Source organism: Coptis chinensis, chromosome 5 (assembly GCF_015680905.1).
Source record: "Coptis chinensis isolate HL-2020 chromosome 5, ASM1568090v1, whole genome shotgun sequence".
In the NCBI taxonomy this organism is placed as follows: Eukaryota; Viridiplantae; Streptophyta; class Magnoliopsida; order Ranunculales; family Ranunculaceae; genus Coptis; species Coptis chinensis.
The window spans coordinates 33,491,739-33,508,887 of NC_141460.1; the positions used below are offsets into that span (position 1 = coordinate 33,491,739).

Below are 17,149 nucleotides of genomic sequence, written 5' to 3' on the forward strand. Positions count from 1 at the left end.
ATGCCGTTGTGGCAGGAGCCACGGTATGACGGGCTGAGATGTATGATGTTCCCAGCAAGCTTAAAAGGGGGAGCATCTGACTGGTATTACAGATTACCTTCTAAGAGTATTAATAGCTTTCAGGAGTTGGAGCAAACATTCATTGACCATTTTATACACCAGAAGAAGCGTGTTCTGGATATCGCAGCCTTGTTCAATGTAAGACAAAGGTCCACTGAATCGGTGAGGGACTTCTTGTGTAGATTCAAGGCGGAGACCTTGAAAGTGGAGAATCTGGACGAAAGGACGGCAGTGATAGCTTTCGAGAGAGGATTGCGCCCCGGAACGAGGGTACATAAGTCGGTAGCCAAGAATGAAATTGCAACATTACAGGATTTATACCCGAGGGTGGAGAAGTACATTAGGTACGTAGACACCATGTAGAAAGAGGTGAGAAGGCCAGGGAAGGCAGTATTATCGCTGGAAAAAGGCAAGGGACGTCGGCGATATAAGTCCTCGAACAAAGGAAGCAGCAGATACTGAGGATATTCGTCGCAGCCCGAGAGGAGCAGAGAAGAGGCTAGGAGGGAGGGTCGAGACAAAAAGCCCTATCGCGAGGTAGAACAAGTGCCACTAAACAAGTCATTGAGCGAGATACTACCGTTGATTCAGAATTTGTAGGGGTATGAGGGTCCGCAAACCAAACCAGTGGAGGTATAAGGCAGACCTTATTGCGCCTATCATCAAATACATAACCATGAGACGGACGGCTGCTACGCGTTGAGATGGTTGATTCAGAGGATGATAAGAAATGGGTTGTTGAAGGAGTCTATAACAGAAGAGGAAAAAGTAGAGCAAGCACCGACCTAGGGAGGATATTGGGGACGATTAACGTAATCTTCAGTGGAGAGATATTGAGCCACAATGCACACCGAGATAGGATACGGCGGGCGGCAAGCATATAACAGGTCCACAAATCAGCAGGACATTCGCGGGCGACCTCCTGGTCTGCGAATGGAAGGGGAAGCATAATGTTCACCGACGCGAACCTTCAGGCAATCGATTCCCCGCATGAGGATGAGTTGGTGATCACAGTGGCGATGGGAAATTACATGGTAAAGAGGGTGTTAGTGGACTGCAGCAGTGCGGTAGATTTACTGTTTAGAGGGACAATGGAGGAAATGAAGATAGAAAGGAAGAAGTTGAGGCCCTCACCGACAAATTTGTATGGGTTCAATGGAAGCATGACGGAACCTTTAGGGGAGCTTCTGCTCCCAGTGACCATGGGACCAGTTACAGTGTTCTCGAGGTTCAAAGTGGTGGATGCCGACTCGCAATACAACGCCATCCTGGGAATGAGGTAGATTCACGAGATGAAAGCGGTCCCTTCTACATACCACCAAGTTATTCGATTCCCTACTCCTATCAGGGTATATGAGGTCCGTGGGGATCAGGTGATAGCCAAAACAGTCACCAGAGTACAGTAAAGAGATTGATCCACGGATCAGAGGAAGAGACTTCGCGTTCTAGGAAAAGGCAGGCATATCAATTACAATGCACCATCGGGGAGGGGTCGACAGAGTCAATAGAGGGACTGAAGACCTTGGATGAGATAGAAGTAGTGAATTTAGGGGAAGGTGACGAGGAGAAGTTCACATCAGTAGGTTCCAGTTTGTCTGAGGAATGGAAGGTTAAGTTAGTACAATTTTTGTCTGCCAATAAAGATGTGTTTGCGTGGACGATTGAGGAGGTCACCAGATTAGACCCAGAATTCGCATGTCATAAGTTACATATGAGGGAAGACGCTAAGACAATAAGACAGAAAATGCGAGGCATTAGACCGAAGTACGCCGAAGGAATTCATGAGGAGGTCGCGAGGTTGAAAGGAGCAGGTATAATACGAGAGGTGTCATTTATCGACTGGTTGTCAAATGTGGTCGTGGTGCCTAAGAAGAATGGCAAGGTACGTATCTGTGTCGACTTCAATGATGTGAATTCAGAATGTCCTAAAGACAGCTACCTCATGCCGAGAGTAGACGAGCTGGTGGATAGAACTGCAGGGTTTAAAATATTTTCTTTCATGGACGCATCAATGGGATATAACCAGGTCGCCATGTATGGGCCAGATCAGGAGAAGACAACTTTCGTGATAGAAGACAGTACATATTGCTATACGAGAATGCCGTTTGGATTGAAGAACGTCGGGGCTACATTTCAGCAGCTAGGGGAGAAAATGTTTGAAAACAAGATCCGAAAGGGGATTGAGATTTATATAGACGACATGGTGGAGAAGAGTATGTCAGAGGAAAAACATTTAGAGGGTTTGAAAGAGACGTTCAATATACTGCGGTCGTACAATTTAAAGCTTAACCCAGAGAAGTGTATGTTCGGCATTACTACGGGGAAGTTTCTGGGGTATATAGTTACTTACCAAGGAATAGAAGCCAATCCCGAGCAGATAAGAGCCTTAGTGGAGATGCCATCACCTCAGGACGTCAAAGAGGTGCAGAGACTTGCGGGAAGGGTCGCGCTTTGAATGGGTTCATCTCAAAGTCGTCGGACAAGTGTAGGCCGTTGTATCGGTTGCTGAGAAACACCCCGGATTTTGAATGGACCGCAGAATGCGAGGAGGCGTTCTAGGTGTTGAAGAGTTATCTAGGTAAGGCCCCTCTGCTGTTGGGGCCAGAACAGGGAGAAAAACTATACTTGTATTTAGGGGTCATAGAGTATGCAATTAGCTCAGTGCTAGTCAGAATTGTGGGTAAGTTAGAAAAGTCGGTGTACTTCCAAAGTAAAACATTGCTGGATGCCGAGACCCGATATAGCAGAGTCAAAAAGTATGCCTTGGCATTGGTGTTCTCTGCCTTGAAGTTGAAACCATACTTTGAAGCACACTCAGTAGTAGTGGTGACAAATCTGCCTTTAAAGCAAGCATTGAAAGCAGAAAAATCTGGGAGGATGCTGAAATAGGCAGTAATGTTGAGTTCTTACGAGATACAATATCAGATCAGGACAGTGGAGAAATGGGCAGTAATGCTGAAAAGATATTGGAGCAGACTTCGCAGAGGTACGTACTAATAGAAGGAGAGTTATATCGAAATAATTTTAACGGGCCTTTGTTGAAGTGTCTCGGTCGAAGTTGGCCATAGAGGTGCTGGCGGAGTTACATGGGGGAGACTGTGGAAGTCATTCAGCAGGCAGAACAACGACGCATAGATTGATAACGCAGGGCTACTTTTGGCCACACATGAAGAGGGATGCCGTGAACTACGCTAAGCGGTGTGAAAAGTGTCAGAGATTTGCTCAGATGATCTTTGCGCCAGCAGAACCACTACATAGTGTGTCTAGTCCGTGGCCCTTCCCAATGTGGGCAATGGATATAGTGGGTCTGCTGCCCATGGCTAGCGGCAAAAGGAGATTCATGTTGGCGGCCACAGACTATTTCACTAAATGGATCAAGGCAGTAGCCCTGCAACAGGTCAAGGAAGCACAAGTGATCAAATTCTTATGGGAGAATATCATCTGTAGATTTGGGTTATCGTATATTATCATTGCGGACAATGGAACCCAGTTCACCTGATCCAAAGTGTAGGTGTTTTTACAAGCATACAAGGTGAAGCAGGGGTTCTCAGCTCCATACAATCCAGAAGGCAATGGGCAAGCAGAATATTCTAACAATACCATTATGAACAATCTCAAAAGGAAGCTAGAGGATAAGAAAGGCGTGTGGGTAGATGAGCTGAGTCATGTTCTCTAGGCATATAGGACAATGCCTCGAACGTCAACCGGGGAAACTCCCTTCTCTTTTTAGCTTACGGAGTCTAGGTCGTGATTCCATCGAAAATGGTGGCAACCACAACGCGGACAAGAGAGGTGGAAATGGGACTGAATGAGAGCATACTAGCAGTGGATATGACTTTAGCAGAAGAGAGAAGAGATGCGACGCGAATCAGACTAGAGGAATATCACCGAGGCCTTCAAAGACGGTATAACAAGAGAGTCAAGCCGCGACAGTTCAGAATAGGGGATTACGTGCTGCGACAAGTGACACACAGTACCAAGAGAGGGAACGACGAAAAGCTGGGTCCGAACTGGGAGGGGCCCTATACAGTGGTCGACGTAGGAGGAGCAAGCACTTACAAGCTGCGGACAGTGGAAGGAAAAGTGCTAGAAAAGCCATGGAATGTGAGAATGTTAAAAATATTCTACGTTTGAATGTAATGAAAATCTAGAATGACACATTGGAGTTGTTTGTAAATATATAATACAATGGCACTTTTGGGGAGTAAATTTCGCCCTTATGCATAAATTTAGCAGTCATGCTAAACACGGTTTGAGGGAAAAAGATGTTCAAGGACGAGAGGTCCACATCAAATTAGAGCTGCGGATCAGGGAGAGCCATCCGCAGGAGAAAGGCATACGCTACACCCGGGGGCAAAGAGAGAAGCCCAGCGGTTGGCGAAGCCACTCCAAAAGAGAGGCCGCGGAGGGGATGAGCCCTTCGTGGACAAACTGTTCAAATCATGTCCACGGCGGGTTAAGCTGCCCCAACGGACCTCATAGTCTATGAGTGCCTGAGAAGTGAAATGAGATATTCGCGGGTGAGAGGCCTAGGTCACACATGGGGGCAAGAAGAGAGAAGGCCCCAGTGTAGACACTGACCAGTGGAGAGAGAGTACAGATGGAAAGGGATAAATAGCAGCATTTCAGGCAAAACAATAATTAAAACAAAGAGACCATACATATAATGCGGGGGAGTAAAACAGTTCCAAACCAAATAAACACACAAGGGAAAATAACAAGGGCACACTTAGTCGGGTAAGTTAGTTACAAAACAATTAGCAAAATGACAGGTAGCCAACATGGGGGCTAGTCTAAGTTTGGCAATAGGTCTTCAGCGAGGGTTGAATGTTCAAGAGCACTCGAGGCTTGGCCCGGAGAGGTGGCCTCACAAATAGGGTCTTCGGGCAGCGGATTAAGAGTAGCAACATCAACTGAGTCAGAAACAGTCTGGTCCGCGGCAACTGGGACCGTGACAACCAGGTCTTCTGACATGGGAGAGGGAGGTTTTTCTGGGAGGAGTCGACCTTCTTTGATCAAACGTGCATGTTCGTCAGTGAGCTTCTTGGCCACACGCTTGTCGGCTTGAGCTTTGAAGCTCATCCGCAGCTGCTCCATGTCTTGAGTGTGTTGTAGAAAGAGGGCGATGGTATTCTCGGTATATTGGAGGACAAGGGCTTCCCACTGCTTGCTCAAGCGGTCATTCACTCCGTCCATGAAGTCCTGATGTGAAGCTTTGGCAGTCCTTAATTCATCTTTAGCTCGAAGTTTGGCCATGTTCGCGGCTACCAGATTGGCTTGAAGGCGGGCACAGGTGGCCCTCAATCCATTGGGACCGCCAACCTCCTTCTCTAAAGATTCCACAGTATTCAAGGAGGAGAAAAGGCTGCGGATCATGTAGGACATGTCCAAGCTCACCTAGCAATGAAAGAGCAATCAGAACAATGGATAAAGCAGAGAGTGGAAGGTGTGGAAAGCGGGACATACCTTCTCCTAGCCGGTATAGAGGGAGGTGCGATGTTGTTCAAAGGTCCCAGTATCTACATAAGCCAGGTCACGGGGGAGATGGGAACCATAGAACATGGATGAGGCCACAGCAGGATTCTCCATAGCAGAGTCCTCCACATTGACAGAACGGCCGCGCACCTTGAAGGTGGGGCAGAAAATTTCCAGAGCCACAGACCCTGGGAGAGATCGAGCGATTTCCTTGCCAGGGCGCTGCATCTGGGAAGAGGGGTGAGACACCGCGGAAGGTCTTGCGGGAGGAGAGTATCTGCTGCGCTTGTGTGGGGGCTCTTTAGATGAAGGATCCGTGGACATGGGGGGGCCAGCTGAGGCCGGGACAGTTTGAGAGGTAAGGACTTCTGTTAGTTCCTCGTCAGAGTCAGTGTCATATAACTTAATCTTGGTGACATCCATGGGGGAAGGCGGGGAGTCGGTAGGAGGGGAAGTTGGAGGAATATATTGATCTTCCCAGTCAGCAAGGGAGCAGAAGTAAGAGGGGGTATATCGGCAAGACTGAGAAGGAAGGTCAGCAGTGGATTTTCTGACTATCTCTACTAGAGCACGAGCCTGGGCCTGAGACTTGGTTGTTTTATGAGTGAAGCCGCAACTGTGAGGCTTACTCTTGGGAGGATGGGACGCGGATGGTGGAGGAGGTGAAGACCGAGGCTTTTGTTCTTTGGGGGGCGGTGGACGATAGAATGGAGCAGAGTATTTACCCAAAGTATGTAGAGCGGGGTCTGTTAATAAGGGGGTTCCATGGGAAGGATCTATGCCGAAAACTTTAGCTTGAGAAGAGTCCAGGTTGCGAATCTATTCAAAGACCGCGGACTTCACACCAGTATAAAAATGGGATTTCGAGTCGGTCCTCCAACCTGTGTAATAGAGAAATAAAGATAATGAGTGAGTCCGCAGCATAATCGACATAACAAAGAGATGTAGTAAATCGAACTCACCGTGAGGTAGGAAAGTGAGATGATTGAGAGTCACTTCAGAGGGTATAACCGCGGACAGGAAATTACCGGAGACATACAGGGGGTAGTGGTGCCAAGTTTTGTCCGAGGTGGTAAGTTTAAGGGCGAAGGACTGTTTACTGGGACGGACACAGAAGGAGTGGTATCCCACGCTCATGTCTTTGGTGCTTTTGCATATATAGTAATGAGAAATTATGTCACAGAGGACTATTTGGGGCTTATAGTGGTGGTTGAAATGGTTCGCGGCATACATGATACGCCAAAAATTTCCTATACCCTGGCAAGGGGGAATGTTGAAGTGGTTGCATACTTCGACATCTAGTAGAGACAGCGGCAGCTGCAAGCTAGAGACAATTTGACCAACCGTGGCCACGAGACATCCAGTTCTTGGGGGAACTAAATAGGGAAAGTGAGTCACGTCAGGCACATGCTCAAGGAGGATGTTGTCTGGTATACCATAGCCAACCCTAATCGCTTCTAGGTTAGGTCGATGGGAGCGTGGGGGAAGCTGTGGAAGTTTGAAAGGCCGCCCAGTAGTGGAGGGGGCCGCGGTGGGATCTGACGGAGGAGAGGACGCCTCCGCATATGACTGCGAGGAAGTCGGACCCTCTGATTGGGAATCGACATTAGGAGAGAGTTAAGGAAGATGAACAGTTCACGAAAAGAAATGCAAAAGAGAAGAGGAAAGACTTCCAACCTGATGTGTCAACCCAACAGCAAGAACGAGCGTCTGAGCAAGCAAGGTATAGAGAAAGGAAGGGGGAGAAGAAATCTAAAAAGGGGAAAGGGTTGAATGCAAAGAGGAGAGAGGGTAGTGAAGGAAGAGAATAGGGAGTTAAAAATGGCGTCTGGTGAGAAAGAAGAAGGAGAGTGTGAAGTAAATGAGGAGGAGAGAGGGAGCGAGTGGAATTTGAAGTACGGAGGGGGGTAAAAGGGTAAAAGAAGGGGAGCGGAAACCAAGGAACTATCAGTTAAATCAGAGGATACACAACATATGGAAGAATGGGAAATGAGGCAATCCGAACCAAGCACGCGTGGGACACGTGTACTAATAATAAGGAAGAGTGAAACATAAGTCAAGAGAAAAGGTGGGCAAAAATGAGTTCTCGAGTCCATGAACATTCATGAGGTTCGCGGACTCGAGAGGGGGCATTGTAGCGACCCAATTTATGATGGCCGGTGGTCCGGCGGATGATGGATCCAGAAAGAGGACATACGGTGGGGTGGGAGGCATTCTAGAAAGGTCGCGGACATAGGAGTCGAGCATGAAGGCTGAGAACCAAGAACCGACAGTGGAAAGCCGCGACTTGAAGGGATTGCTGACCTGGAGTTGTACCATCAGGACACATGCCCAGCAGGGGCAAGGGGAATACCCTAGGGTTGTATGGGAACCCTCCACGCGGAAATCGATGGACCAAGAGATGGAGGGACAGGTGGAGGGCCTAGGAGAGAGGTGAGTGATTATAAATAGAACAGGAGAGGAGGAGAGAAAGATAGGTCACAACATATACCTCATAATTTTTTATTTTTTGAGGTATTGTAGAATGATAACCGAACATGAGCGTATGTTAGTGGCATTTTTACTTATAATTATGGGTGCCCATATGATGATGATATGTTGGTAAAGGAGAAGGTATATGGGGAGGTATAGGCCTAGGCGTAGGGCTCCACTAACTCTTACTAGAGCTCTTCATAAGAATTGTGATCAAGTGCGGAGAATTGTATTGCGTAGGATGTATACAACCACTCATTGATTCTTCCACGAGCAATTGAGGATAAGACCGTCAGTGTTTTGTTGATTGTGCACTCCTATGCATGGTCATGGCCTAGCCGATCGATAGCAGACATGTTACGGTGACAGAGCAAGTAGCCCTATTTCTTAACAGAGTTGGGCATGATATGCACAATTGGAATGAAACATTTCAATTCTTTCGTTCGGGAGAAATAGTACGCCGCTATTTCCATGTTGTGTTGGCTACAATCCTTCGTTTATTCAGAGAGTTAGTAAGAAATGCTACCGCTGAAAACTCTCCTCGTGAGTGTTCCAACACACATCTTTGACATTGCTATTTTAAAGTGAGTCAACTTTTGGGAAATTGGTTAGGAACATTTTAATTACAAGGTTTGGTAGTTTAGTCAATCTTAATCAAGTTTTTTATGTTAGGATGCGGTGGGTGCAATTGATGGTACACACTTTCAAATTATTTTACCATTGGTGCAACATGCTAGTTATCGTAATAGGAAAGGTCAAGTCATTCAAAATGTGTTGGTAGCTTGCACATTTGACATGATTAAGGTTATTGAGGAGTGTCGTGTCTCATCCAGGACATAACTTACTATTCCAAATGGTAAGTACTATCTTGCAGATGTTGGGTTCGCTTTAGTGCCAGGGTTTTTCACGCCTTACCGTGGTGTGTGGTATCATCTTAGAAAGATAGGTGAAGTTCAACTTGAAAATTATAAAGAACAATATAACTTTTGACATTCGTCCTTGTGAACTGTTGTTGAAAGGACAATCGGTATCTTGAAGAAGCAATTTGCTTAGCTAAGGCATCCAACTTTGCAGGACCTCGTGACACACACAAAGGTAATCCTTGCATGTTGTGTATTGCACAATTTCTTGCGAGAAGAAGATCCTTCCAGTACTTTGAGTGATGAGGAGGAAAAGGATGACAACTCTCTTAATGCTCCAAATATGAATATTGATATGCAACCAACCACTGGGTGGACTAATTTTAGGGATGAGTTGTCAATTGCAATGTCGGAAGATAACGATGTGGAGTAATCGTTGTTATGATTGTGTAATAAACATTATGATTTTAGTAGGGTATTTTTGTAATAGACATTATGATTTTATTATGATGTTCTTGTTAGGTATGGTAGGTGATATGAGTACTCCTTTGAGTGGTGTTGACAATAGAAAACGGAAGAGATCAGCCCAAATTAGATGGTTTCCCAACATGGAAACCATCTTGTTAGAGGTATTGTTAAAGGAGTTAGCTAGCGAGGGTAGGAGGGCTGATAATGGGTGGATCGAGGAAAGAAAGCTTAAACGTACTGCTGATGAAATCAATTCATAGCATTAATCTTGTATCTGACAATGTAAGATCAAGGTTGAAAACAATAAAAGTTGCTTGGTTAGTTGCCAAACATGCAGTCGATGCTAGTGGGTTTGGTTTAGCTTTCAACAAAGAGACCAAAAGAATTGATGCGGACGATAATGCATGGGAGAGTTACATAAAGGTAATATATATATATATATATATATATATATATATATATATATTTTTTTTTTTTTTTTTTTTTTTACTTAGTAATTTTTTAGGGTGTCATATTGATTGATATATTGTGGGATATAGGCTCATCCTGGGGAAAGTAATCTTAAGCAGAAAATGTTTCGCTTCTATGATGAATGTTGTATTCTTTTTGGGAATGACCATGCAACTGGAGAAGGGGGCAATACTGTGTTCGATAATATGCACACAGATACGGGAGGTTAGTTGATTTTGAAGTAAATAGAGTTGAATTTTGTGCATCTAACTTGTTATGAAATTAACTTTTTGTTTATATAACTTGTTTAAATAATATTGAGGAAACCCAAGGAGGTGGGGGTGATGATTCTGAAGTTGCTAAGAGCGAAGCTAGTGATGCTGGTACTTCTCAAATTGAGAGTGCTCAGAATACCGCTACACTTACTACCAAGAAATCTAGGAAGTCTCGGTTCTTTGAGGGTATACCTGAACTCCGTTCATTTAAGGTGTTCATTGATACGGTAGTTGAATTAGCCAAGGCTTTGAAACCACCAGCCCGTATGAGTAGTAGTTACCCCAAAGGCAATAGAATTGTTGAAGAATGCTTTGCATTCTCTTCCGGATATGAATCCGAAACTTTACCTAAGTTCACTTGACTTGCTGGCAGTTGATGATAAGCTAATGGAGGTCTTCTTGGGCCTTGAAGAGGATATCAAGGCTGCTTGGTTGTTTAAGAAGCTACACCAAGAAGTTCTTTGAGGCGACCTTGTTAAAAAGGTTTTATGTTGGCAAGTTGCAACTATATTTTGGGTATTATTATTATTTTTTTTATTTATGTTAAGTGGACTTGTTGTAAACTATATTTTGCAATTATATTTTAAGTGGACTTGTTGTTAACTATATAGGGCTTTTGCATGGGTGCATTTTGGGTATTACTATTACTATAATATATTATTGTTAAGTGTGTGTCTGGTGGTGTGAAGTGTGGAGGAGTGGTGAATGATTTATCTCAGTGTGTGTGGTGGTGTGACGTGTGTAGTAGTGTGTCGTAGTGTGAAGTGTGTAGTGTAGTGTGTGGTGTTGCTGGTGGTGGTGGTGGTGGTGGCTGTTATTCCTGTTGTTGGTGGATGTTGTTGCTTCTGCCTACTGCTGCTATTAGTGGTGGCTACTAGTGGTGAAGAGTGTGCAGTCAGGTGGTCTGCTACTGCCTTTGCCTGCTGTTGCTACTGGTGGAATATGCCACACAAATTTTGTACCCCATGAGATGGTATAGACTGAAAATACATGATAATGCATTTTATGACGAGCTTCCTAAAAGTTTGTCAATGAGTTTGTCAGAGTTGGAGATCAGTAACAATAGATTTTTTGGTAGAATCCCCTTAGACGCCTTGGTTTTTTTTTTAAGTTGGAATAATTGTTTATGTTTGGTGTGTGGAGTGTTGTTATTTATATCATTGGTGATTACTTGTTTATTTGTACTTGTATGAGATAGTTATAAGTTGTATAAGGTACTTACTGTGATTGCTTACCTTCTTAAGGTTTTACCTGTGCTTTCTTAAATATATATAACCTGACTCAAAGTTTTTTCATGCTCATCAGAGTTACCATAGATTTTGTGAGCAAAAATTGCTTACAGATATAACTCTTTCTTGCACACTTGTTGATGCTCTCTCTCTCTCTCTCTCTAATATGATTTCTTAATCTAGATTTTCGCCCTTTTCATTTTCAATTTCTATAACCGTTCAAATTGCAACTTGAATCAGTGAATTTGTATATCATCTCCCATTGGAGGATGGCGTATATTTCTTTCCAGCTGCAATTTAATTGAAAATTGTATCTTTTCCTTGTAATGGCGGATGCAATGTGTTTTGTTGTTCAATTAGTACTTTCCGTCCACTGAACTTGTATTTCTACTCAATACACTTTCAAATTTTCAGATCTTATAGGATTCAATTGTGGATAGATCATGTAGATACCTTGCCACGTAGAAGTGTTTTTGTTTTGGTAGGAATCTACCTAGTGACAACAAGTTGAAGTTCCAGTCAATTAAAGAAGTGGGATACAATGTTTGTTTAGGTTCCAACCATTGGTTAAGATGTTAAATATGAAGAAAATATGGTCTTACTTGCTTGTGTGTGTGTGTGTGTGATGGCTTGTTACTGCCTATGCATGTGGCCTGCATTATTTCATATAATTGTTTTCTATGGCCATTTTGTATGTTGTAAAATTAATTGTATGTTCTATGACCATATGTTTTCTAATTTCATCACAGGATTAGGAAAACCTGTGTGTTACATAGTGCTCGAGGGAAATAATTGCGGAGTGTACACAAATTGGGATGATTGTAGAGCCCACGTGAATGGTTATAGTAACACGGATTACTATGGATGTAAGTCCATAGAAGAAGCTGAACATAGATTGGTCATTCACCTTCAGCGTAAGATGTGTACGGAATCAATTCTTCATAGGTGTGCACACGACCCATCGAAAAGACCAAATTGACAAATTCACAACCTCCCCAAGTGCTAGCTTCTCACGTTCCACATGCACCTCACATAGGAGTTCCATATGCACCTCACATACAAAATATAAGAGGTCATGTGGCTGAGCAACATGATGATTGGACCTACATCCACTACTTGGTCATGGTGTTTTTAGTTATTTTAATTGATCTAATGATCAAATTACTATTCGTCTTGTAGTTGTACTAGTCCGATATGTTTGTGGAGTATTCTAATTAAATTTATGTTAATGTGGATGTAACGACATTTGAACCAAGATTGTTTTACTAATTATCCTAATGCACTTTCTTAAATTGTCATTGTTTTAAATATATTAACTTAATTTGTATGCTTATTAATTAGATATGGAAATGCGATAGACAAATGAGATGGACAATGTTCTTATCGATACATTCCATATCGAGCTACTTCTAGGTCATAAGAATGAGAACGGATTTCTTCCAATATCAAAAGAGCGTGCAAGAGAAACACTCCAAAACACATTTACATTTGGTATCGACTTGACTATTAGTTGTAACTCAGGGAGTGCAAACCTTACGATGCACGCGATATTGCTAATGTAAAAATGGAGTTATGAAGAACAGAAGATCATAGTTAGCAACGAGGTTTGGGATCAAGCCATAGCACGTGATCCGAGTATGGGAAAATATAGAAATAGAATTTATCCAAGGCACAATGACATTTTATATGTGTTTGGATAGCAATGGTTGTTAAGGTCTATTGCACTTTGACTTTATTTTATGGTTGTTTGAAAAGAAACACTATTACTATTAATGTTGAGTTGTATTGTCTTTAATTTTCTTTATTTTGTATTTTATTTTTAGCTTTTTTTAGAGTCCATTGAGTTTGAAAACAAAAAAATATATATTTCCAAAAAGTTGAAATATTATTTGTCATGGGAAAAAAACCATGTAAACAAACACTAACAAAACTGGCAAATCCCATATTTTCCCACTATAAATTTTTGCAAACAAATACTGGCAAACTAAAATTTTCCCACTACAAATTAGCCTGGCAAAGCTCTAGTGGTAAAATACTGGCAAATCTAATATTTTCCCACTAGAGGTTTGCCACCAAACAAACACAAGCTAAGGGGTCGTTTCTTTTTGTTGTAGTAGTAGTTGTTGTTGTTTGTTGTTGTTGTTGTTTTTTTTTTTTTTTTTTTTTTTTTTTTTCTAGCGTTAAGAGGCGCTGAAAAGTAAGTTTTCAGCATTCAGTGGTTATCCCAGTTGTTTGTTTTTTAAGTTCACATACTTCAGCATTCAGCGAGACATTCGCTCTTCAACGTACCGAGGTCTCACACCTCCTGAATATTGAAACAAAAAGTGTTAAAGACTTCATTCCTCTCTTGCCTAGCCACTCTCCATTCTCTCCATCACTCTCCTTTCTTTCCATCAGGTATGTTTAAGAACCCATTTTTTGTTCAATTTCTTCAATTTCCAGTGAAAATTGACTATTTTTTCACCATTAAATTCTTCTTTTTGTTGATCTCTACTTATCATCATCACTCCTATTGTTTTCTAGCAACAATCTTTAGGCTTCTTCTCTCCTTATTCTTATATGTACACTTATGTTTCTAACGTTGGTTATTCAACGATTTCAATTTTGTTTGTTTATGTATTTATTTTGCATTGATTATTCATATTTCCCTTTGAATTTGACGCTACAAGGTTTTTCTGTTGAGTCCGCAACAATTAAAATCAATGGTCGTACAACTACTTGAAGAGGATGTAATAGTGGTGTTGAGGGTTGTGTTGTTCATCTTAAATCTTTTGGTTAGAGGAATGGATTGATGGGTGAGAAACTCACTTTCTAATCTTTCTTATTCTTGTTCTTAAAGTTTTAATGGTGGAAACACTAGTTCTTTATCTAAAATGGGTTTAAATCTTGAATAAACTATTGATTGATTGCAAAACATGTATGGAAATGGTTTATGGATATCTTACTCACAAAGTTATACTCATTTGAACTTATCAAATGAGTATGACTAGTATTGTGGGATTGAATCAAAGATTGGAGAAGTGATGAACTTGTATGAAAGAGAAGATTGAAAACTTGTATTAAAGAGAAAATTGAAAACTAGTATTGAAGATAATAGGAACTTGATTTAATCATTAAAGCTTGAAGAACAAAAGAAATGGAAAACAAGTAAATAACAAATTACACTATTAATTTAAAACATATTATCTACTCGTAATGACCAAAGATTAGCCTTAGGGCAATGTTCTTTCTCTTCATACTTTGGTTTATATATGACACCAATTGCATATTTGCCCTTTCTTCTAGAAACAACTTTTAAGCTTTGTGGGATTTTGACTTAAGCCCATCTAATTGAATTCTTGATTTTGGCTTTAAGTCCTTGAGTCTTCAGCTTTTAGCTTTAAGTCCTTCAGAGTTTGACTTTGATAGTTGACTTGAACCATTGACTTTTTCTTGGACTTTTGCTCCTAAACTAGAATCTTCTCAAGCAGCGTCAATAGCAATCCTTTTTGCGTTAAAATGCACGTTTTAGGAATATACGTCCTAAATGACCTGTATCCTGCAAATGGTAGCAAAAGCTATAAGTTGTCTATTCATTAAGCATAAGAAGGGCATAATTGAAGTATTGTAAAGGTAATATAATACACATTTGGGGACTAATCAACTACCACCAAATAATATTTTGTTTGTCTTCAAGAAAAGATGAGAGAGAAAAAACTAAGATCACAAATGTGTGATTTATTGTACTGGTCTCGTTTTGCGGAGTGCGATTGCATTGACCATATACAACAAGGCCTTAAACCACTAGGAATTCCTTTGTGGACGAGCTTAAGCCTCGTGAGAGTTTTCCAGAGAAGGTACACACAAACTTCCTCTATCTAGTACAAAGGGTCTTGTTTCCCTGCTTATTCTCAAAGGTCTATACATCTCATTAGCGGGGGAATAAAGAAAAACTCATTTGAACTCAAAATAATATATACATAGTAATTTAATCATCTAAAGATAAACGTGCAAAACATGAGTGGTGACATGCAAAAGCAGAGTCATTTTCAAAACTTTTGGAGATTGTCCTTAAGTTGGGATCTCACAGGGTGTGTTGCAATCACAAATCTCTGATAGATTCACTCAAGTTTCATTTTCTCAAGTGCAGAGGAGACATATATTCCTCACATACACAATTGACGTCCAAAGAAACTGGGGTGATTGATCACAATATCCACTTGCTATCACACCATCCTATTCCTAGTTGAGCTAGAGGTATTTTATTAGGAATTACGGGGCTAAGGTAGTGGTTTAGAAATAAAAGGAATGGAAGATAAACTCTGATAAGTTAAGAAATTGGGTCTTCAGGATATTTGTAACTAGAGAAAAACCTCATTTTGCTCTTTTGCTTCCAAATTTATGATTCATTCTTTAGCCCTTTAGCTTTGTGACTCCATATGATTTTGATTTTTGGGAGTTCTTACTTTGTTTTTGTTTCTTTTGAAATCGACTCCTTTTGATTTTGAACTTTTGGGAGATTTCAATTTTTGAATCTTTTCTTTTTGAAGCTTCTAACTATTATGTTTTTGTATAAGGCCTTCTATTCTCTTTTTACTGTTCATCCAATTCTCAACTCGTCAGCTAGGTACGCTTTTTATTGTGTGTAGTAATGGTTCAGGGATTGATGGTGAAGAAATAAAAAGGCTTTTAGAAATTGGTGAAGGCTCAAGGGGGGTAACTAGAGAAAAAACTATATTTTTGGGTTTTTAAAGTTTATTTGGCTATATCGATTCAAAAAGAGCCTAAATTCTCTCTTAGGATATGGTGTGGCGATCAAGCAAGTGGACGTGTTATTTTCTATCAAGACATCCTTTGTGTCATCACTCAATAATTATTCAGATGAGACTTTTGGCTAGATTATCACAGGATATGGAACTTAACTGTTCTAACCTTGGTCTTGGAAACTTAATGTTATATACAATCAAATGCTGATGCATGCCATTCATGTAAAATATGCAGAAACTATTGTATGTACATTAGTCTGAGTTTGAAGAACGAATCTTTACTATATTGCTATAATGAGACTTCTAAACCATTTATTCATCATAGAAAAAGGAAAATAAGACGTTTAGTACTAAACATAAAAAATATTTTTGGTATTTTCAAAATATTTTAAGAAAGAAAGAAATATAGAAATATACTAAATATATCTAATATAAGAATGCTATATAATAAATGTCTAGTTTTTGCAGAATGTTACTATACCACCCCCAAATAGAAATATGTTTTGTCCTCAAAGTATGAAGAAAATGAAAGAGATTACCATAGGAACATGAGCAAAAATGGCAGTGACCTGTACGCTGTTCTTCATTATGAAAATATACCACCCCCAAACAAGTTTAGAGCGTGGTTTGATAGAAAAAGAACAAGATGTACATGGGATAACTAAAAGGTAAAAACGTAATTATTCTAACATGAAATTTTTGGCTTTTTGAATTTTCTTTGTAAAAACATGCATAGTATAGAAAATAAGAAAATTTGGGCATGATGTATTTGTATGTCTTTCTGCTCATATACAACAAATCCTTATACATTCCATAAAACACAGGCATACATATAGATAATACTAATAAAAACTAAAAGTGTAGAAAGTATAGACATATACTAAAACAAATATATCTATCTATGCGGACACTAGGCAGCTGCCTAGTCAGAATCTACGCTGGGTAACTAACGACGTCGAGACAAACTCGAACTACTCCTATCTTTTCCCTCTCGTCGAGCTCTCTCAGGCGTAAAAGCCTATGGAACAATCTCATCTCGCAGCTCCTGAAGCATCTAGAGAGTGCTAGCTTGAAAGACACGCTGCTCTTGCTGAATTGTACTCAACTACTGATGT

General features: G+C 41.1%; 2 protein-coding genes across 2 annotated transcripts; both read left to right on the forward strand.

Annotated features, from left to right (window-relative positions):
* Positions 1-423, forward strand: LOC147497349 (uncharacterized). Its single transcript, XM_086562848.1, has one exon. It carries the CDS (start codon positions 1-3, stop codon positions 421-423), a length of 423 nt encoding a protein of 140 aa, XP_086418974.1.
* A 587-nt stretch (positions 424-1,010) lies between these two features.
* LOC147497350 (uncharacterized) lies at positions 1,011-3,195 on the forward strand. The gene is made up of 4 exons (XM_086562849.1): positions 1,011-1,339; positions 1,441-2,040; positions 2,870-3,046; positions 3,105-3,195. The coding sequence occupies exons 1-4, from the start codon at positions 1,011-1,013 to the stop codon at positions 3,193-3,195; spliced, it is 1,197 nt and encodes a 398-aa protein (XP_086418975.1).
* The last annotated feature ends 13,954 nt before the right edge of the window (positions 3,196-17,149 follow it).